The sequence below is a fragment of the Acomys minous genome (assembly GCF_964271855.1).
Source record: "Acomys minous genome assembly, chromosome: 19".
NCBI lineage: Eukaryota > Metazoa > Chordata > Mammalia > Rodentia > Muridae > Acomys > Acomys minous.
The window spans coordinates 30,000,779-30,024,720 of NC_140499.1; the positions used below are offsets into that span (position 1 = coordinate 30,000,779).

General features: G+C 39.5%; 2 protein-coding genes across 6 annotated transcripts in view; one reads left to right on the plus strand and one right to left on the minus strand.

Annotated features, from left to right (window-relative positions):
- The window catches only part of COG6 (component of oligomeric golgi complex 6), a 43,291-nt gene extending 37,551 nt beyond the window's left edge, over nt 1-5,740 (minus strand). For both annotated transcript variants that reach the window (XM_084768320.1, XM_084768319.1), the window contains exons 1-4: nt 5,552-5,740; nt 4,378-4,521; nt 1,932-2,003; nt 187-245 (exon numbers count right to left, since the gene is read on the minus strand). In XM_084768320.1, coding sequence (XP_084624446.1) covers nt 187-245; nt 1,932-2,003; nt 4,378-4,521; nt 5,552-5,704 — 428 coding nt within the window. In that variant the 5' untranslated portion in view covers nt 5,705-5,740. The remainder of the gene's footprint in view (nt 1-186; nt 246-1,931; nt 2,004-4,377; nt 4,522-5,551) is intronic.
- A 45-nt stretch (nt 5,741-5,785) lies between these two features.
- Nucleotides 5,786-23,942, plus strand: part of LOC311590244 (rho GTPase-activating protein 20-like) — a 52,278-nt gene continuing 34,121 nt past the window's right edge. For 3 of the 4 annotated variants that reach the window (XM_084769112.1, XM_084769115.1, XM_084769114.1), the window contains exons 1-3: nt 5,786-5,874; nt 15,459-15,673; nt 23,134-23,210. Coding sequence is in view for 1 of the 4 variants with exons in the window: in XM_084769114.1 (XP_084625240.1) it covers nt 23,209-23,210 (2 nt within the window). In the remaining 3 variants the exon portion in view is untranslated. Of the gene's footprint in view, nt 5,927-15,458; nt 15,674-23,133; nt 23,211-23,942 lie in introns of all 4 variants that reach the window. The other variant, XM_084769113.1, reaches the window with a different exon arrangement.

The window sequence follows — 23,942 nt, forward strand, 5'->3', positions numbered from 1 at the left end:
CAAACCAAGAAGCAGGCATAATGTTCCCAATGACTATTTTCATGTTAATGTTGCTATTGGTATAGCTTAGAAGCCTGTGTCCTCTGTGAGCCTTGAATCACATTCTACATTATTTCCATTTTAACTTAGCATTATTTACAACTCTCCACTTAATCTGCGGAGGCGACTGTATAAAGAAACACTTACCTTTCTGCCTGAAGCTTAGTGGTCTTTACTATTAAGTCTTGAGTCTGTTCTTTTGCTGCCTAAAAGTATAAATACACTGAACATCAGTACATTCCATCTTCATTATATTTCATAAAATAATATCATCACTCCCAGGAGTTCAGACAAATGGCAAAGACCTCAAAAGGCCCAAGTAACTGGCACATAAGTTTCAGGGCTCATGAGCCATCTTTCTAACAGGTGGCTCCCTCCACATGGTGCACTGGGAGAACGAGGTGAGGGTAAGAACGCAAGGCGAGGGCAGGAACGCAAGGTGAGGTCAAGAATGCAACTTGAGCTGTGGCTTGGTGAGTCAGACCACGAGTCTACTCAACGGGGCTATAAATTATGTCACTGATATACAGCGGTGCAACATTCAACAGCCCAGGTGATGGGAATCACGGCTCAGAACCAAAACACACAGGGCCTGAAGAACAGGCGCTGGAGACAGGCCTGGTTGCTCCTGCCTGAGTTTCATGCCAAGCAATGCTCTCCTGCCCCCTTTTATGCCAGGGCCAAAAAATGAGAACATGGTGAGCAGCAACACTGTCCAAAGATTGGCCAGCCACCTATGCAGCAGACTCCAACAAGGCAGAAGTGAGCCCAACAAGAATCTCAAGACCCCAACAACAGAATATGACAAAAAGAAGGCAACAGCGGCTGGTAAGATGGCTCAGTAGAGAAAGGCCAAACCCAGTGACTCAGATTTCATCTCCAGAACCCACATGGTAAATGGAGAGAAACAACTCAGAATTGTTCTCCAATCTACATATGCCCACACAAAACAATACATAAATGAATGTAATAAGACAAAAATTAAAGCAACAGCAATGAATAGAGAGACAAATGGCCAAGGATGGGATGGGCCCATGCCATGCACACAATGAGCCAGAATTATCAACAAAGGAAGCCACCAGTAAGTGTACATTGTACAGTATACCTTAACAGACACAGCACATGGAAAAGAAAGTCAGTCAGAAAGAGAGGAACCACATCAAAGACCTCAAGAGACTGGGTCTTCTTTCACATAGGAACATTACACCGAGGAGCCCAGCCTCTGTGGTCTCGTCTCTAGAACTGCAAGCAACCAAAGCCCCACCTCCTTCCTGCAAATTCTATTCTCAGTGGAAAATTCTGCCGTTGCTTCCCAAGCATCCTGTTGTGCAGAATGACTGCACCTGAACCTCTAGAGACATTGTTAAGAAAGACTTGAACAGAGATGGTTTGGCACGTCGCCAGCTCTTGGGAGCCAAGTGAGGGCGGCAGCTCTACATAGGCTCCTGCAACTGAGTCTCCAAAGGCCTACCCTGGTCGACATTTTGCCTTAAATTCTAACTTCTACCCTTTTGCATTATAATAGTAAGAATTTAAATCTTGTAAAGACCCAGTTTAATCCTCAGCTAAACAGAACCCAAGGAAAATTAGTACTTTTATTATGTGATAAGTTCTAGTGTAGAGAAAGTCACAGATGCAAAGTATTTGCTGTTTTCCTCTAAGTACTTGCTACGTGTTCTTGAAGAACCACAAAGAGTCACCTACATTCTACAGATACCTCCGCATGCTCAGATGAAAGACGAAGGCTCTTGGAGTTGGCCAATATTAAGAAGACAACACGAAACGAAACGCAAGGGCATTAATGTGTTTGGATTCTTTTAAAAACATGATATTTGAAACAGCAAGCTCACTTTTCCCAGGAGCTACATTGAAGCCCAGGCACTGTGAGGTACCTGTAAGCGACTCGTCATGTCCTGACAACAGCTGTTCATTGCTTGGACATCTTCATTGATGCTTTCAAGTTCCTGAAAGGGAAAAAAAAAATAACATCAATTACTGTATGTAGAATAAATAACTTTTTTCTTTTTTAGGTCAAGTCCCAGTTTTTGTTGTTGTTTTGTCAAAGCATAACAAAAGATCTCTATAAAACCCATTATTATGTACAATTAATATATGTCAAAGAGAAGAGAATCCATATTTTAAGATGAAAATGATTTCTTTTTAGGGCATATGAAAACGAAACATCTTAACAGATAAACATCTGTTTACACATTTGAAGAACATAAGAGTAGGGGCTGGAGAAATGGCTCAACAGTTAATGGCACTCACTGCACTTTCAGGGGACCTAGGTTCAAATCCCAGCACCCACATGACAGCTCACACTGCCTGTAACTCCAAGATCTGGCACTCTTCATGCACCCATATATGCAGGCAAAACACCAAGGCACATAAAATAAAGGTGAATTTAAAAAAGCTTTAAAAAAGAACACAAGAATAACTACCTAGGTAATAAATATAGTATTAGCTAGACCTACCTATTCCAAATTCATATTTACTTCCAAATTATATTAACAGATAAAATTCTATACTTATATTGTTTTATCTGTTAATTTATAAAAAAGAAAAAAAATGTAGAACAAAATAGTAAATGTCCAACAATGTACATAGGGCAGTCAAGAATTCTCCAAACAAACGGAAACGATGGAAAGGATGTACAGATTAGCAACTGTGATGACCAGTGCTTTCCAAAGCTACCTACATAGGGTTAAAGGTCATAAATTAAAACACACAGTGCCTCTTCATGTCTTTAAAAAATACTTTATGTTCAGAATATGAGAAAGCACTTCAATAAAACATGATGATGTGACTTCTGAGCGATGCTACAACTGAGCTGTTAGAAAGTTTTCACTTTCATTGTTCCTCAATGTAGGAGTGCCCTACCTGCAAATACACCTGCGTGCCAGCAGAGGGCATCAGATCCCTCTATAAATGGTCATGAGCCTCCACTGCCATCTTACCAGCTTCTCACTTTAATTTGTACTGATTTACCCAATTCTATTTGTGGTAACTATGTACTGTAGACTTTCAATACTATGACTTCTCATGTACTTGCTACCCCATTTCAGCAACAACCAATCGGGCCATCCTGGGTTCCTCTGTCTGCCCTGTGTCCCCATCAATGGTTTCTCCCTACAAACTGCACTATTTTCAGGCAATTCCAAATGTAAAATTTTATCCATGCCCTTACCTTTATGTCTGAAAAGGTTAAAAGGCAGACTGCCACTCAGATTTAACAACAATCCTTTCACATGTCTTTTTTTGGACACAGGGTCTCACTATATACTTAGCCTGGCCTTAGGTGTGAAAGCCTGCGTCAGCCTCCAGAGTGCTAGGACTACAAAAGTGGGTAGTACTCAGCAACAAGAACCTTCTAATGCCCAGCTTAAATTTCCCCAACACCTTCAATTTTCTCAAACAACAACAACAACAAAAATACCATGTGCAAATCGAATAAAAAGATTCAGAAATAGTTATCTGGATGACTTCTTGTTAATGCATAAACTATCACTCCAGCCTGGGCGTTGAAGGAGCCGGTTCAGTTGTTTACACAGTGGCAGACTGCTCTGACTGCACCTTGCCAGTGTCCCCACTCTCCTCTGTCCCCAGTGCTGCCTGCACCCACCAATGCACACTGTCAGTCAGATCCAGAGCATGACCACGCCCAGAGCAGGGTGTCAGGTCCCCTGAAGCTGGAGTTCAGTTGTGATCCACTTGGTATGGGCGCTAGTAACTGAACCCGAGTTCTCAGGAAACACTCTTAACTGTCTATTAAAAAAAAAAAAAAGAATTCTCGGGTGTGGGGGCTCACAGCTTTAACCCCAGCAGAGGCAGAGAGGCAGTTGGATCTCTTGAGTTTGAAAACAGCCCGATCTACAAAGCCAGGGCTAGACAGAGAAATCCACACCATAATAAATAACATTTGTCTTTATCTGATGGTTGACTAAAACTGAGTCAAGTATGTTGAATTGTTATTCACATTGAAATAATTATCTTGATCTGGACATTATAGACTTTAGGAGATAACAAAAGTAACTCAATACGAATCAATTCCAATGAAGAAGTAATCACCTAAGGCAGTGCATCAAGTGAGGAAATATTTCCTTTGGAAATTCATTCAGAGAAATCCTGTTTTTTAATTAAGAAATTAAATTCTTAAGATAATGTCTCAAAATAAACTTTTTAATAGAGGTAAAGAATTCAGATATGACAATAATACAAATAAAATCAGAGGTAAGCTGGTTTCTATTTGACCACTGTACATTATCAGATAACGGTGCAATTTGATTTTTAAAATACCAAACATATAGCTTTCCATATACATTGACTGAAGTTCCATACCTCTTTCACTTCTTTGAAGATGTTTACAAACTCTTCATTGATGGCTAAGCTTCTACGCTCAATATCACCACGCAAATTTCTTCGAGTCCGCAAACTGTTTTCGACAAAGAAAGCTGAAAGGGCCTTGAGGGCTTCCAGCATCTCCTACACAAGCGGCAACAGAGGGAAATCACTGGGGCTGACTTTTAGTGGTTTCCTGATAGCCAGCCAAAAGCCAATGAAATTATTTTCAATTGGCTTCTTTGCATTAAATAACTCAAAAAGTAATGTCTGACTTTCAAATTACTAAGTGGTAAACTTACTTCCAGGACACAGTAACAGTATACTTACATATAACGCACACTCATATATGTACAAGGTAATACACAGCAGAACTGCTTTGAATATATATATATATATATATATATATATATATATTTATTTATAAAATATATATTTATAAAATTTTTATAAAGGAAACTCTTCGTTTTTCATTTTTCAATTTTAATTTTATTTGTTTGACACCCTGACCAGTTTCCCCTCCTCTCCTTTCGGATTCAGAAATTTGTTGTGGATCATTCCCGAAGAAAACCACACAAACCAGCGACCATGACTTTTTTTGTTTGTTTGTTTCTTTTCGCTTTGCTTTGTGAGGCAGAGGTTAGCTTTGAGAAGTGGTTTGGGGTTTGTTTTAGAGGCAAACCCCAAGCTTGTCAACCCAAACTGTTCTAGTCAACGCGCGTTTTGAAGCATGTCACTATCCTGTCTAGTCCTGAACCTTGTTTCTAACTCACCATTGTAATGTTGTTGTTGTTTTTTTAAACAGGTAGGATTCAAATGCTTGTGATCGTTTATTCTCACTTACCTACATATGGGCCTACCGCTTTACAGCTCTCACTTTTCTGTCTTTTGTGCCACGTTGGCATAGCCAATGCAACTGTCTACTCAATGCTTCAAAGGAGCCAGCCAGCTCCGACATGACCCGCGAAGTCCTGTTCTGGAAGGGTCGGGGAAGGCGTGTGGGCAGGTGCTCGTGTAAAGACTCCAGCAGGAGCGCACAATCCACAGACAGCTAACAGCTAATCAGGTAGGAGTTTCCCTGCGCCTGCGACAGCAGCTACAGAGAGTCAGGAAGGTACTTCCCGGATCCCCTGGGGCCCGCCCCCCCGTCCCCGTCCCCGCCCCCTCCGGTTACCTTGTCATTGTCCAGCCGTGTCTCCAGGATTTTGTGCAGCTTGCGCGACAGCGGGTTGTTGGGCTGCGCGGGGGTCGCGATGGCCCCATCGCTGAGGCCATTGGCCGCCCCTGACACGGGGACCGCAGCCACCTCCGCGGTGGCCTCCGCCATCGCGGACAGACCCGGCAGAACTGGAGCACTGCGCAGGCGTACTCACCGTACTCGCCTGCGCATGCGCGGTCCGGGCGCGCATGCGTGGCTTAACTGGCGGGCTCTAGTAGCACGGTTTGTTTTGAAGTCCTGGAAGAGAGAAGGCACACGCTGGAGAGGAAAAATTGGAGGTGTTTAAAGAGACTTCAGGAATCAGAATCTAAGAAATGCCAAACTAATGAGGTAGTTATATGTAAAATACACCGAAACCAGTAGCTGGCCTACATGGTCAACAACTGATTTTAATTAAATTCTCTTTATTCTAATTCATCTTTCGAAAAAGCGCCTATCGATGATATAGTATTTGGCAGTGCCTCTGGTGTGCCCTGGAAAATATACTTTGTGTACGCTCTTGGGCAAAATAGTATACAGAAGGCAACAAAAAGAGAGGAAAGAAATGCTACTACTCAAGAAGGCTTGCAAGGACCTGGCCTTTAATCTGAGTTATGAAGGAGATTCAGACCCGCGAGAAATCCCCCAAAAGGAGAAAGCCTACATGGAAAGGCCCAGAAGCAAGGAACTTTGCTTTCTCACAAACTGACCAAAGACAGTGTTGCTGGAAAGCAGTAGGCAAGAAAGTGTTTCTCATGTATGTATGTATGTATGTATGTATGTATGTATGTATGTGTGTATGTGTGCATGTGTGTATGTATGTATGTATGTATGTATGTGTGCATGTGTGTATGTATGTATGTGTGTATGTGTGCTGTCTGCATGCAGGACCTGTGGAGGCCAGATAGGGCTTCATGTCCCCCCTGGAACTGGAGTGAGGATGGTTTCAAGCCCCCACATGGGTCCTGAGAACTGAACCCAGGTCCTATGCAAGACCAGCCAGTTCTCTTAGCCTTGGAGCCATCTCTTCCTTCTCCACTCTCCCTTTTTGATAAGAAAAACATGATGGCAGTTAGTAATAGTGACTCTATTGGGATAGTGTTAACGGACCTTCTCAATTAGACCTACATGTTTAGATTCACATTATTGCCCTGGTCTTATTTCTAGGCATTGCTCCATGGCAGCAACACTCTCACCATAATATGTTGCGGGGAACAAACACATTGTGACTTTCAAACTTCTATATACTAATTCCTACAACCTACTTTAGTCTCTTTCCGCTGCTACAGCAAAATACTATAGATTTGGCACCTTATAAACAATAGAAATTTATTTCTCATTGTTCTGGAGGATGAGAAGTCTGGGATCAAGGCATCAGCAGCTCTGGAGTCTGCTGGGGGCATCCCTTTCTGTGTTCATGGACAGACATGCTTGTGCTGCTGACTTCATCTGATAGAAAGGAGGGATGAGCTGGCTCTCTGAGAGCTTTTATAAGATCATAAATAACTTCACCCTCATGAACTAATCAGATCTCAAGGTTCAGCCTCCAAATAACCGAGGCCAGGAACTTAGTGTCTAAATTTTAGTGAAACACAGCATTCTGACCACAGCACCACTCTTCTAAGGATGTCTAGACCTTGGGAACCTTATCAACATTTATGTCTTTTATATAACTCTTCCCACTACTTCTTTAAAAACTGATTAATCCTACATGCCAAATTCATAGCACTAAAAACATAACTCCTAGTATAAGTTCCTCATTGTTACGGGGTCCACTTAGATCCAATAAAACTCAAACACTAGGTCAATGCAGATGACAACAATATTGTCATCAAGCCACTATTGATCTATCAGGCCCACAACAGACTCTCAAGCTGAACTTCCAGCCCCACCATAACTCCCCGCCACCCCTACAGCCAGAAGGTTACAGAGCTTTAATCTTGAAAAAGATAAACATCTCTGCCAAGTTAGTTACTTTTTTTTTTTTTTACAACAATCATGATTTAGAAATAAAGGCTTTCCTAATGTCATCTATGCCAACTCATACAGAATGTAGGGTTTACAGTCCAACCAATTAAGTCCATTTGTTGTTTTCTGACCAGAAACAGTTACGTTTGGAGAGCAAAAGAGGAATAACAGAAGCTGGTCAGCTACTGAGGATTTCCCAGCTCCCCGTAGGGCCTGGGAAGTAGAACTTAGCTTCACCCTAGGATTAAAATGGAGTCTGAAAACAAAATGGCAGTACTTAGGACAAGTTCCTTTTACTTGTTTCCAACACCCATGGCTCATAAAAGACATATTTTATGTTCTTGTTCCGTATTTGCATGAGGGGGACCCTTAGTCCAACCTGGCTTTGTGGTCCGTTCAAGCTAAGCTGTTTCTGTGAGCTGACTCTTGTCTCAAGCCAGCCTCACTAGCATGTGCTGTGGTCTATCAGTAAAGTAGCCATCAATTACCAGTCCTCTAGTAGTTATTCAAGAAAGAAAGAATAAAACAGGGCAAATGGTACAATTCTCATACCTACAAATGTTATACAGCTGTTGCTGGAATGTAAGACTTCCGTCTGTTTCAAATATTAGTTCTGATCAAGGTTTGATACTCAGTGAGGTGACTTACACTGTCACAGAAAAGAACCAGAGCCTCTTTATGCTTCTGTATGAGGTCTCCATGTTTTTTTTTTATTCCCCCCACTCCGCAGCCCCAGAGTTCTGCAGTTTAGGAAATGATCTGGCGATTCTCTAGGCCCCATCCTTCCTCCCACACTCCACAGCTAACTCTAGTTTCCCCCTTAGGATCTGTCATATAGCTGCCTCGGGCTCTTTTGCTCTGTTCCCCCAGCATCATGAGTTCTCAGCACTTAGCTCAATGAGGGCATGCTGATCATCTATCTTAAGGTCCTAAGTTCGTTCTTTGTTTCTTTGTTTCTTTGTTTGTTTCTTTCATTAAATCATTCATTCATTCATTCAATCATTCATTCTTTCGTTCTTTCGTAGACAGGGTTTCTCTGTGTAGCCTTGGCTGTCCTGGTCTTTTGTTGTAGACCAAGATGACCTCCACTTCACAGAGATCGCCTGCCTCTGAATCCCTAAGTGCTGGGATTACAGGTAGGTGCCACTGAGCCTGATGGTCCTAATATCTTCTAATGCAAGACCCGTGTCTGTCAATTGAACACACCAATATGTTACAATATTGGTATTAAGATGATGATAGATTTTTTTCAGACAAGGGCAATACGATCAGAGGTCCCATTCTACACACACACACACATACACACACACACACATACACACACACACACACATACACACACACACACACACGATTTGTTTCCAATTTACATATTCTGACTAAATGTGGTAATGAACAAAACGTGAACACTAGCTAAGAACAACATGGGACCTAAACTAACCAGGAGCCACCTCCTGGATGTTGCTGTAGCAGTTGGTGACAGCTTCTACAGTATAGGCCACTTCCTTTTTCAAAGTGAAATCTATACTAAGACTAATGAATTCTACAGGTTTATTATTTCATGCCTTGTAAAGAATATCTTAGGAAATTAGCATGGTGTATGCAAAATTATGGTAATGTAGAAAGTCTTCTGTAATTGGAGAGTAACAGAAAATCAAATACCTTCAATATGACTTCAGCTGAAAAGAACAAAATATTTCTCCCTTCCTAAGGAAAGAATAGGAAGTATTTTCTGCAGCCAGCCCTCCTGGGTTATGTGAACATTCAGAGGCTCTGCTTCGGCTGCCCTAGGTAACTTGGCTATCAGTAGGGGGTGACAGGTGCTATTGAATCCATAGTCTTAACACTATTTTGCTTTGTTCATGGCCCAAATGGGTAACCAGGAAAAAAGGTGACTGACACATAGAGTTGGTGACATGTTAATCTGATTACCGGGAACAAGCATTGTACTAGGGCATTTCATAGGACTCAAAACTGGTGTGTGTGTGTGTGTGTGTGTGTGTGTGTGTGTGTGTGTGTGTGTGTGAGTTTTCTGGTCCCCAGTTTAATTTATTGGCAAGATAAAAAAGAAGGTCATAGAACCTCAGGAATGAGGAAAACATAGCTGGAAATTAACCAGCAGTGTGGGGTCTTGGGAGAGGAGCCACTGGACAGACTTTAGGACTACTGGCTATATTCCTGCTTTTACACAAAGCTCAAAAGTCTGGACACAAGCTCACTTTGACTGCTTGCCCATCTATTGATCATGATGCCATGATTTACAGACTGAACCTGACAGCATCCAACCCAAGAGAATCATTTCTAGTCAATTTAATAACTATAAATTTATGGATTCTGAGACAGGTACGAAAATAATCCATATAATAAAGGTGCAAAATCCAACTAGGCAGTAAAGACATTAGTCACAGTGCTAATACAAGGAAGTAGAAAGGTAAGAACCTCTTAACTTTAGCTGTCAGTGGAGATTGAGTCCAACTGGGAGGGAGGCATGTTAAAGATGTCAGGGACCCAAATTAGGCAATTAGATTTATGAAAGGGGTTAGATGGAGAGTTGTGTTGGAAGTAGTAGTAAAAATAAAAGAGCCAGCTGCAGCCATTTGGAAGAAAAGGTAAGAACTTGAAAAGAATCTTTCTGTATTAATGGGCTCAATGTAGAACAGGCAACCTAAGTCAAACTCTCTGGAGAAAATTGGCTCTCGGTTTCTGTCTAGAATCTCTGAGAACTACATCAAGATTTTCACTAACTCTACATCTAATAGAAGGCTAATATCCAAAATATATAAGAAAATAAACACCAACAAAACAAATAATCCAATTTTTAAAATGAGGTACAGAGTTAAACTGAGATTTCTCAACAGAGAATGTTGAATGGCCAAAAAGCACCTAAAGAAATGTTCAGTGCCCTTGGTCATTGGGGAAATAAAAATCAAAATGAGTCTGAGACTCCATCTTATACCTACCAGAATGGCTAAGATTTAAAAAAAAAAAACTCAAGTAACAACATGTGCTGGCGAGGATGTGGTGAAAGGGGGACACTCTTCCATAGCTTGTGATAGTACAAACTTGCACAACCACTTTGCAAATCAGCCTGGATATTTCTCAGAAAACTGGTATTGGGTTTGAGGTGGAAGCCAAGAAACCTCACTCCAGTGGCAGAAGTTTAAAATGAAAGCTTTATTTTCTGAGCAGTGAAGCAGCTAGCTCAGGAATTGAACCGTGTTCCTGAGGGGAAGCTGTATTGCATATTTAAAGGTGAAAACTGCAATTAGCTCATACAGGGAGGCAGGTGGTGGAAAAGGGTAGTCAGCTCTGACTCAAGTTATTTTGCTAGCAAGAAGTTCTAGATGATCTTGAAAATGTGCCTGATAGTTGGGAGCAGCTGGGATTGTGTTTGGGGAATTTCTGGGAACAGCTAGGTCATAGAGTTTCTCTTTAACCATAATCCTAGTTTATGGTCATACAAGATTAAGGGCCCATTTGTCCCTTATGTCAAAGAACCCTTGTTGACATAGTATTTCAGCCTGTTAGGTGGGACAATGGACGGCATTGTTCTCTTCTGTAACTTCTTCCTGCTGACATTAGGACATTGTTCTCAGGGACCCAGGAAGGCTGAAATACAGTCACAGGGCAGGCAATAGGGGTATTTATCAGAAGCATCTGATTAGTGATCTAGTTGAAAGACAGGGAGCAATCACATCAGCTGGACTGGTTAACATCGGCTTTCAGGAAGTCCAGAGCTCAGCAGTTTTTAGTTGCAGGTGATCCCTGGAAGGAGTCTGACAGCCAAGTGAAAAATCTGCTGAGACAAATACAGTCTAGGGAAAGAATTAAAATTCCTTAGTCATTGGAGAAGGTGGAGAATCCCAAGACAGGCAAAATTCCCACTTCCAGGAACAGGTAGGTATACTTATCTGGAGTTCATTTGAACTGTGGCAGATGGATCTTATGACTTTTTAATTTCCTGAAGCTTAAATGAATTTTAGCTTACAAAGGAAGTATATTAATATTACCATTGTACTGAAGTCTATATTTTAGAAGAAGCAGTTAACAGGATGCTGTACCACAACAGGAGTAGATTCATGCCTTTGACACCAAGTAATGCGAAACACAAGTCTATATACAGAAGACAACCAAAGGGAAATTAAAACCTTGTGCTGAGACAGAATAATAAGTAGTCACTGTCCACCTGCTTATCACACGCTATTCGTCAATGTTAAATTTTTATATGTTTTAATATTTTAGACCCTCCAGTTTTCTTCACTTATATTTACCAAATTTTAAACATTTTCTCACACCGTTAAATACTTTTTCAGACCTTCAAACAATTTCTTAGAAGCTTTTCTTCATAACTTGCATTTACCAACCCCAAAACACATTTTTAGATCCTCAGACATTTTCTTAGAGCTTTATAATTAAACTTTTATATCTTAAGACCTTACATAAACTTTATGGGTTTTTTTTTCTATTCAGTTATTCACCAACAGATACAGGCACTTGATTACTGGGAACATTCAATCTTTTCATCTTTTAACATGAAGCCTGTGAGTAAGGCAAGCCTGTCTGCCTTTTAATAAAAGATCTAGTAGTTTTAGCTTGCTAGTGAATTGATTAATGAATTAACAGTGGATCTAATTGTCTTCCTGCTGTCAGGCAACCATTAGCTTAGCCATTAATGTGATCAAAGATCTGAGAAGCATAACCTAGATGAATTTACGTATCAATTAAAATGACAGATGACTAATCAATCCACCACCTAGGCAGTTGTCTCCTGTGGTTTTTATGGCACCATGGGCAGAGACAGTGTGGCCATCAGGCACAGAAGATGAGAGGCTGTTTCTGTGGAAAAAGACATGAAAGAGACTGACCTCATCTTATGTTTAGCAACATAAGACAATAAATGTCTAGGTATCTAGTTTGTCCACAGTTTATATATAAATATTTCACCTCCTTTTACTAGGAATATTAGAAAATAACTAATTTTACAAACTGCAACATAAAGGGAGCAGTTGTGTTCTGCTGTTAGCATTTAACATTCAGGAGTAATATCCATACCCAATAGTTTATAACCAAGATATACAGAACATAGTGTATTTATATATCGAAACCCAGTCAGAAACAAACATGTAGTAAAGCAGACCAAACTTTTCTTTAGTAGCTATAGTTTCAGAGGGGGAGCATCTTGCTGCCTGCCTTGTTAGCATGTTACAGTTATTATTGTTTTATATCATAAGTCTAGATGAATCTTACACCTAAATGTTAAATGCTAAGGGCAGAACTTGTGGAAGACAGTAGGGGTAGTAGGGCTTTCTGAGTTTGGCATCCTGTCCAGGATGTTTCTTGACAAAAGGCCCTGTTGCAAATGCTTTTTGCAGATGTAGTCTCAATGGTGAAGTTATGAATAGCCCCACCCAAGGAATCCGAGAAGTGACAGGCAGTTGGGGGCAGCTGGGCTTGTGATTGGGCACTTTTTGCTGATTAATAAAGCAACAGGGTATGCCGATCATAAACCTAATTTATGTTCAATCTGACCTTGTATAGAGATTCTTTTACATCAGCAATGAGCTGAGATGATGGGGCTGGTGGGACTGAAATCAAAATACCTATAGTTATGCTCCCCAAAGGAGCAGGTCACATGACAGCTTACCGCAGACCTAGCTACCCATATAATAGGTGAATAAGATACCCGGGTATAGCCTATGTGAGGTGGCCACTGACTGATTGAATTATGTAGGAACACATATTAACAAACTCTAAATTTTCCTTCATCATACCATGCCACATTCTCAGTAGTTAGCCTAAAATACTAATAAACATGGTGTCAGCACTACCTAGAACTTACTATTGAGCTGTGCATGTGCAGTGAGTAGCTCAACAGCTATTTTCCCTGTCATACTTTGGCCCAGAAACCCTCAGAGGCTAGGCATGCTGTGAGAAACATATACGTTCAGTGACATCAGGCAGTGATCTCTCCCAGACTACCTGAGCCAGCCACAGCTGGAAGAGTTTTCTATTTTCAAACACTGCAATTCATTCATAAAAAATATGATGAACAATGGAAAAGGCCAGCGTAGGTTTTGTGCATCTATTATATATTTACACTATAGAAGGTCATGACTGGTACAGTTTCTTCACTAGTCTACCCCAAGTACTTCAAACCATGCCTGGTACATGGGTCAGCTCTAAAACTATTGGAATTATTGAGTAATTACTGAAGTGTAATCATAAAAATAGCTCAGTGCGTTTCCGGAAAGTTTAATCTGTGATACCTGTACCAACTACATGTGTGTGGAAACTGTCAAGGATTTGTTGAAAGGAGGTCAGCTGACGTCCAGGGTATATGAGAAGTGGCTTGGTGTCCCTGACCAAGGAATAAAGAGGCGAAATTGGCTGCTATGCAGAGGTAATGCCTACCACCTGACTGAACAAGAGCAACCAAATAGACACAATGTTTGCTTAGACACACTAGATTACATATCACACAGTTATATACTAACAATGTTGGCTGAGAAGAAAAGATTTCAATTGCTCACACACGGAAGACATATTTAAAAGAAACGACAACTTGGAGAATCATAGTAGCTTATGCTTGTAATCTCAGCACTTACCTACCAATTACATTTCTCTTTTTCCTTCTAACTTTGAGGAAATATTTTTAGCATCCAAGACTCATATATCAAAGGTGATTTACCACCTTGCAAAATAACAGAGACTTTTGTTTTTGTCACATATTTCTCTGGTAAAATTTCAAGTTCAAAACTCGTCAAAAGTATTTGGCAAGGTCTTTATTATAAGATCTTATTGTTTTGCCATTGTGGAAAGAGAACTTCAGGTTCCCTGAAAAATCAGTCTGACAATGATGAGATAACAGAAAAACAACATGCAGAACCAGCTGTCCCAGTGAGATGATTGCCTCACAGGAAGTAAGGCGTTTCCCAGAAGTCCAACTCTTGAGCTAATCATGAGGACATGGTAGATGACTAGTGATGCTCTATCATCGTAGCTTAAAAGTTAGAATCATTTAGTGTTGAAAATATTACTGATAACAAGGAGCAATGGGGAATGTACTAAAGCTGTTTTGAAGGGAAACTTCACTGTAGGTCTTCTCCTATTGTTAGAAACTACTCTAAATTTCCATTCCCCCTTCCCAGTGGTCCAGCGTTTATGTAAGAAGTAAATTCCAGGAATGGGATTAATTAAGTAGTTAAGGATATATGGGAAATGCCAGTTACCTTGGTATACTGACACCTGTATTTTCATAATACTATATATAAAAATGTCAATTTAATTTTGCAAATGAGGGTTTCTCTGTGTAGCAGCCCTGGCTGTCCTGACACTCTTTGTAGACCAGACTGACCTCAAACTCACAGACATTGTCTAAGATTTGACTCCTAAGAGCTGGGACTAAATGCATGCGCCACCATTTCTGTCCCTCTTGCAAGTCTTAATATAGCATAATATACCCATAGGGAAGAAGTAGAGTCTATAATCTCAGATTTGAGCTCATAATTCATGGGGAAAAGCCAAGGGCTGTCATAGAAATGCTGTCAGGTTAGTAGTGTTATAAAGTGCAGACACTATTGTTAATTATAGTTGCCCATGGCTGTTTGGTCATAAAGTCACACACTGGGGGACTAAGAGATTGATACACTATCAGTGCTTGATTCTAATTCCTTTATGCATAGCTTTCAAGTTAAAACCCAGAATGTACTGATTATATTTAAGAGTTTCTGTCACATACAACTAGATATCAAGTGACTCACAATGCAATCTCATTATTAGAAATGTTATAATATTGATTAATTATTTCCTGTTTATTCATGATGATGCAGAAGGTCTGCATTCTATTTAATGAAAAGTGCTCTCGAGGGTTAAATGAGTTCAATTATAATTTACATTGACTTTCCTTATTTCTTAGATGCTGAGGAATCTGACAAAATATCTTTTACAAATCATTGATTGCATATGGCTCCTGTATGAGCCAAGGGGGATGTTTACATAACAGCAATAGCACCAAACAAGGAAGAACTTGATGAAAATTATAACTTTGCCCTGGCACCCATGGAGGGACTCCTATTTGGAAAGTCCTTCATGAGCATTTGTGAGGATGGCAATCTGCCTGCTGTTATACCGGTGAGTTACTGTTGCGTCTAGAGCTGTCCTGTCCATATAACTCCTGTGGAACTTGTGCTCTAAATGAATTATTTCATCCTATAGGAATGTTTAGAGAATCTTGCCATTAGTGTGAGAGCCCTTTAATATAGTCTCTCCCAGAAAGAACTCCCAATGAATTTGAGTGATATCATTCAAGAAAAAATTTTAAAAGTATAGTATACTCATTTTCCCATGGATTTCAGCAAAGACCCAAACCCACCATCTTGTTAGAGGAAATCGGAGCATATGAAATTTAGTCCCCTCTAAGTGCCAACCCTCAACTCTTCCAGCTTCCTTTATGACTACATATTACTCTGTAGTCTTCCTTAATAGCATTTCCTCTGAGATAATTCAATCTTATAATTAAAATTGCTAAAGAACTTTGTTTTATTATCAGGGAATTAGGTGTAAGCATTGGTCTTTGCTATACATTAATCCTTTCATCCTAGTAGAATATATTTCAAAGCTACCTAATATGGCTTGAACAACTTTAAATAAGTTACTATATTGTCATAAGAAAAGAAAATATCTTTCCTTCCCAGCATCCATTTTAGCAGTATCCTGTATTTGAACAGAACTATCTTGTCGGATACTTGTTAATTGCTGCCCATGACATGAATGTTTTACGGCAAAGTTTTCTGGTCCTCATGACTGTAATCATTCCAGCCTTGAAAATAGAGAAAACACATGTGGGCGTGGTGGTGTATGCCTTTAATCTCAGCACTTGGGAGGCAGAGGCAGGTGGATCGCTGTGGGAGGCCAGCCTGGTGTCGAAAGCGAGTCCAAGACAGCCAAGGCTATACAGAGAAACCCTGTCCTGAAAAACCACAAAAATAAAATAACATAAAATAAAATAAAAATAAAAAAGAAAGAAAGAAACACAAAAGAGAAAACACTGGGTAAATCTGTGTAAGGCAGTCAGTTTTACATAGTGAAACCATGTAGGGGAGTGAAGTTGTCTTTTGGTTCTTGACTTTGATGCATGTTTTCACATTGAGAGTTGAAAATAAGTTGCAGAAGAAGGGAATGCAAATCTCTGTCATAGGAGGTGTAATGGGACAAAAACTTTCTTGACATCATACATTTTAAATTTCATAAGAGCCCACGGCAGACAAGAATTAATAATATCATTTGTGTTAATGAAAGAGAAATATCCCAATAGTAACTTAGAGTGGCATGCTTGGGAAGGGTATTCATAGAGGAGAAGGAAAACGTGAGAGAGGGCCATTCACCAAAAGTATTTTGGGAGCCTAAGTGGAATTCAATGCTGAGAATTATTTGATTCTAACAAAACCACAATGTTTCAAATTGGGAAGAATGGATTAGGGGAGAAAATATATTCAGAAGGTAAAAAAGAAAAGAAAAAATACAAAGCCTTTATCCTTTCCATTTGTGCCTCTTGACCCATAATTGCCATTGCTCTGCTGCACAATTAGAGCCACTTTCATTCTTCACCCATGTGCATCTGTAATGAAGCTTGTCTTTGTCCCTTACAGAACATGCTATCTCTCATTCATAGAAAGGGACCAGATGAAGCTAAAATATTCAGAACATTAGCAAACAAGTGACACTGGGCCCTAAGGGAAAAGGTTGACTGTAGACAAAAAGTAAATTTGCATCACGAATCTGTGGTTGTCATTGGACCCATCTTCAAGATAAAGAGGGTTATAGTCTCCTCCACACTCAGCATCCCTCTAGAGATGCTTCCCTTCCTTAAGATAAACTGATGAAGACCGTTTTCAACTATGGAAACTTACCTGAGGATAAGAGGCATGGTAGGTAACAGTCTGACAAACTAGAGGATTCATCACAAAGACACAGTTGAAACCCTTCTGTTGGAAGTTGGCTTCCTCATATGTCAGATGTGCTTTGGTTTGGCATTGCAAATCACCCAATAGATATCACATCTGACCACACCTGTGACCTAATAACAAAACAAATAACAATCATGCTAAAGGTGTGATTTACAAAAACATGTCTTAAGTCACACTTACCAAAATTATCCTTTATAAATAAAAACATCTCAAAATGACTAGTCCATGACTGACATGTAGCAGGCTCCCAGGAAGTTGGATGTTGCCCTCTGTTTTCCTTCTCTACTAAAAGGAGTCAAGTACTTTTACATTCAGCAGATGTTGCCATCCTCACCCCATGGCAGCCAGTCAAGAATTAGCATATCCTACTGATGAGTAGTCCACCACATTGCACTTGCCCTGGAGCAAGCACACCTCTGCATTAGTGTTTTACGTGTGTGCTGACAACCTTTTTCTGTTGTCTCTCTTCGACACTTTGAATCAAAGAGATCTTTCTTTAGTGCTTCCTTGGTAAAAGCTGTGGTGTCTTTGTACACATTCCTTGAAAGATGTAACATGTTTTGGGCAGAGGAATATTCACTTAAAAAATATACAGACTTGAGACAAAAAATGTTCAAAGGCATCTGAAAGAGTTCAGAACAAAGAAAACAAAACCAGACTTCATGTTACCAAGGTTGTCTAGGAGAGAAAATAGACTGTTAAGAGAGAAAAATGCAGATATCTAGGGGAGAGAGACGCACTGTTCCTTCATAAAGAGATAGACTTAGAAAACATTTTGAGAGTTAGCAGAGTACAGAAGGAGATTGAAATGTTTGGGAATGGACAAAAGTGTAGGGAGGGGTTTTGAGATGTATAACAAGCACTTTTACTTCTCTCCTAGTTACCCTGAAGGCCAGCATGGGTGTTGATACCTTGATATGAGCCAAAGGTCAAGAGAGTGCAGCATGCTCCTTTTGTCAGAGACATGGGGAATGCCTTTTCTAGATGGACACTTATAACCTCACAAATTCTTGATGAATGTTGCATTTTTGCTTTTGCTTTTTTGTTTGTTTGTTTGTTTGTTTGTTTCTAACCACCATAAAGGCTTCTATACTCCACCTTGAGGTGAACAAAGATTGTTATTTCATTATATAGATATATGTGCTCTCTAAGAGCCAACTAGTTGAAAACACAAGGAAAACCTGATTATTTTCTTCACAGTTGTTTATGTATACTCCCAAAATAATAGATGGGCTTAGTTATAGCATATGAATACATAGATGTATATTTCTATATATTTTTACTACACTGTAATATATCGGTTATTTGAAAGAATTATTCTGCAGAAAAATGTTTATAAGGAACTTTTTTGTTGATAGAGTTTTGCTCTCATAATTAGTTCAGAGTAACTACATATATTAGTGAAACTACATAGTTTTCAGAAGGCCCAACTTATATCTATGACAAAATTTCAATCACATTAAAGACAGGCATTCTGAATTTGCATGATCTGTCCATGACTATTATGTGTCCAAGGTATACTACATATTTAATTATGAGTTTTATATACTATATAAACTTTACTGTATATTAATAAAAAATAAGTATGCCTTCCTCTGTAGACTTCGAAGCTATCTAACTTTCCTGTGCATGCGGCTCTCTGCCTCTATCTCAGGAAAATACTTAGCTCTTTAAAATCTCCTATGCTGCATGTTTAAGTGACCTAGTACGGGCTAATGTATTAGGAATTAATATATGGGAATAACTATACATTTCACAATGTTTTGCACCAGTATTCCTCCTGGTGTTGCACACATACTTTTGCACTTAGTTAAACCGTGGCTTCCATGTTGCTACTTCAATAGCTAATTTTTAGGAGTCTCTTACTGTTGTCTTCATTTAATGTTGGACATCAACCCCCTTTTTTGTGGATCCCTCTAGTGTGTGAATATTTCTTCTTCTCTCCAATATAATGCCTTGCAATGTGTTTGCTACATTTACTTTTAAGTTATGAATAAAGTTGGTAAACCTCATTCTCAATAGAAATGGATATTCTTTATATTAAATTTTTAAAAATGATTTTAATTGAGGTAGAATTATATCTCTCACCCCCTTTCCTTGCTTTATTTTTTCATTTATGGAAAATTTATGTTCCAAATCTTCTGAAAACACAGTATCTTACAACGATATGAATTAAAATATTACTGCCCTATCATGTACAGTTTTTTATATTCAATAAAATATGAGATTTACTTATCTTAAAAATTATTACTTTCATTGTGTGTGTGTGTGTGTGTGTGTGTGTGTGTGTGTGTGTGTGTGTGCATTTCTGCCCATGTGTGTAGTGTGTTTATGTCAAAGTGCCTAGGTTGAGGTAAGAGGAAAACTTACTGGAGTTGTCTAGTTTCTTTCACCATGTCTGTTTTGAGAGCCCTGAGCTTTCTTACTGCCCATAGATGATTAAATCCACAACCTGAGCAAAAGCATACATTGGTTCCTTCCTATTTCCATTAGCACCACCAGGTCAGAGCTCTTCTTTCAGATTCTGAGATGGTTTTGCATAATTCTTAGCCTACAGTTAGTAACATATAAAATCTCTAAGGGTAAGATGTCCTTGTTCATAAAATTCAATTTGCTTGGTATGTTATGGTAGGGACTGGAATCAATCAGCACACACACACACACACACACACACACACACACACACACACACACACACACATACACACATACTTCCAAGAAAGTAGGTTATACCTAACAGGTAAGAGATGAAATGTATGGGTTATGTAGCAGTTTTTGTTGGCTTTGCTTCAATGTTGCTGTTATGGATAAGTGGAGGGGACTTGTGCTGTCTTTCTTCTTTAAGGGACCGTTTTCTAAAGTCTTACAAAGATTTTTGCAGATAATCTGATACTATAGAAACTGTCTACATAAAAATAGACCTATCTTGACAGTGTCACCTGCCTTACAGAAGCTTCTCAGCCTCATGAGGTCCCATTTATTAATTGTTGACGCTAAGGCCTGGGCTGTTGGTGTTCTGTTCAGGAAGTTGGCTCCTGTGCCTATGTGTTCCAGACTCTTCCCCACTTTTTCTTCTATCTGGGTTAATGTCTCTGGTTTTAGGTTGAGGTCTTTAATCCATTTGGACTTGAGTTTTGTGCATGGTGACAAATAGGGGTCTAATTGAATTTTTCTACATGTAGCCATCCAGTTAGACCAGCACCATTTGTTGAAGATGCTGTCATTTTTCCATTGAATGGATCTGGCTTCTTTGTCAAAAATCAAGTGACCAAATGTGTGTGGATTCATCTCTGGGTCTTCAGTTAGATTCCATTGATCCACTAGCCTATTGCTGTGCCAGTACCATGCTGTTTTAATTACTGTTGCTCTATAGTACAGCTTGAGATCAGGTATGGAGATTCCTCCAGAGGATCTTTTATTGTATAGGATTGTTTTTGCTATTCTGGGACACATAGGCACAGGAAACAACTTCCTGAAAAGTACACCAACAGCCCAGGCCTTAATGTCAACAATTAATAAATAGGACGTCATGAGGCTGAGAAGCTTCTGTAAAGCAGGAGACACTGTCAGTAGAACAAAGCGACAGCCTACAGACTGGGAAAAGATCTTCACCAACCCTTCATCTGACAAAGGTCTAATATCCAAAATATATAAAGAACTCAAGAAATTAAACACCACCAAACCAAATAACCCAATAGAGAAATGGGGCTCAGAACTAAACAAGAGAATTCTCAACAGAGGAATATCAAATGGCTGAGAAACACTTAAAGAAATGCTTGATCTCCATAGTCATCAGAGAAATGCAAATCAAAACAACACTGAGATTCCATCTTACACCCATCAGAATGGCTAAGATCAATAACTCAACTGACACCACATGCTGGCGAGGATGTGGAGAGAGAGGAACACTCCTTCATTGCCGGTGGGAATGCAAACTAGTACAACCACTTTGGAAATCTATCTGGCGCTTTCTCAGAAAAATGGGAATAGGGCTTCCTCAAGACCCAGCTATTCCACTCCTTGGAATATACTGAGAAGATGCACTTCCACACAACAGGGCCATATGCTCAATCATGTTCATAGCTGCCTTATTCATAATAGCCAGAACATAGAAACAGTCTACGTGTCCCTCAGTAGAAGAATGGATAAAGAAACTCTGGTACATTTACACTATGGAATACTACTTAGCTATTAAAAACAAGTAATTTCCAAAATTTGTGGACAAATGGATTGAACTAGAAATTATCATAATGAATGAGTTCACCCAGAAACAAAAAGAGTCAAATGGTATATACTCACTTATATCGAGACACTAGTCCAAGGGGGTACGTCCCATGAAAAACTTTACCTACCAGGAAAGTGGATCAGAGGGGAGGACATCCTATTGAGACTTTAGGGGTGAGAAGCCTGGGAGAATGAGGAAATAGAAGGATCCAGAGGGTCCTGGAAAACTACAGGCGGGTCTGGGCCCTGGGGTCCTCCTCAAACTATGGCACCAACCAAGGAAAATATAAGCAGTAAACTTCGAACCCCTACCCAGTCTAGCCGATGGACAGGACATTCTCCACTGTTAAGTGGAGAAGGAGATCTGACTTTCACACAAATTCTGGTGCCCCATATTGGACCATGTCCCTTGGATGAGGAGGCCTGGTGGCACTCAGAGGAGGGATAATAGGTCACCAAGAAGAGACTTGATACCCTATGAGCATATACAGGGGGAGGAGGTCCCCCTCAGTCACAGACATAGGGGAAGGGAGTAAGGGGGGAAGCGGGAGGGAGGGAGGAATGGGAGGATACAAGGGATGGGCTAACAATTGAGATGTAATATGAATAAACTAATAAAAATTTAAAAAAGACCTATCTCCCCATTGTCATATTCCATGGTGATATCTTAGAATTCCAGTAAATCAGTGGTATCAACTAAGATTCCTGTCAACTGATTTTATTCTATTTTCTTAGTATTGTCTTCATGGGTCCCAGGAGCAGATTCTAAATGTCAAAGGCAATAGAATGCTAATACTATAATTCTCAATAGTATTAAGAGATGTGGTTTCATATCTAAAATATTTATTTTTGGATTTCTAGACATTTCACTACAATAGATTTCAACACTGTATTCCATCTATATACAAAGCCTAATATGGAGAAAGTGCTCATTCATTTTGGTTTTTATGACAAAAAAAATTACAGTCAGTTCTTATCCTTTCCCCCTAGAAGTGTGCACATGCTGTGCATGACAGTAAAGCTGTAAAATGATGGGAGTACAGTAGGGGAGGAAGGAAACGGTTCTACTCTCTTTTTAACCACCCATGCCTGCTGCCATAGTGAAAGAGAACTCAGAATGCCGAATTCGAGCACTCATGGCTCCTTAGTCTCCTTATATTACACACAAGCTCTTACCTGTCCTGTTTGAGTACCCTTTACCCAAACACTTACTTTTAAGATAGTTATGTGAGACTGACAGTCTTCCAGAGAGGTTATATAAAGAGAAGAAACCAAGGTAGTCATTCTACATAAGAGGTGTCATTACAGAGTGTAGATTATAAGTAATAATTACACAGTAACTGATTGTTTAATCATGTACTTTTAAGTTATTTTATCGCATTTCTTCTGTACGTTTTATAGGTGCTGTATTTAAAGCAACAAACATGGATACAGTGAGTGACATCATGGAAAAAGTGGTACTGATGATAGGAATGCATGTAAGTTATGTTCAAACTACTTCCAGTTAAAATCAGCTCTGTTCTTAATTTCCACATAGGTATATAAATATATGCAGAAGATATTTGTTCACGATGAATTACAAATCATATAGTACAATCTCCTCCCTTTGGAACTAAAGCATCTAAGATATAATAAGTCTTTAGAGTAATATTTTTCTTGAATTTTTGTCCAAGGTTCAGTTGAAATGAAACTCACAGCCCAATGGCATTGAGTTATACTTTGAGCCTCATTAATAATAAACTTCATCATACTAAATAATTGAGATTACTTGGTCACATGCATATACCTGATTTAAAGGATGTCAGTCTTAGAGGGAATAAGGTTTTTCTTTCTTTTCTTTTAAATTATATTGTACATCCTATATGGTATATAATTCCTTCTCCTCTCCCATTCTTTCCTTTTTCATTTCTCTGTGTAGGTGTAGCTCTATGTGTTTTTTAATCTTTAATAAATGTGTCTCTGTTCTTTCTCTCTGCATACTTATTTGTGTATTTCTTTGTCTTTCTGTTTTTTAGCATGCATGTGTATCCTGTGTAATTATGTCTCTCTGGGTATGATCTCTGTACGTGTATATGTGCCTTTCTATCATCTTCTGTGACTGTGCACAAGGCTGAAGTCTTGTGACCTCAGTTTCCTCAAAAGCACTGAATTGTTCTTTGAATTGGTGGGTTTTTTTTTTGTCTCTCTGAGGTCTAGGAAACAGGAGTGAG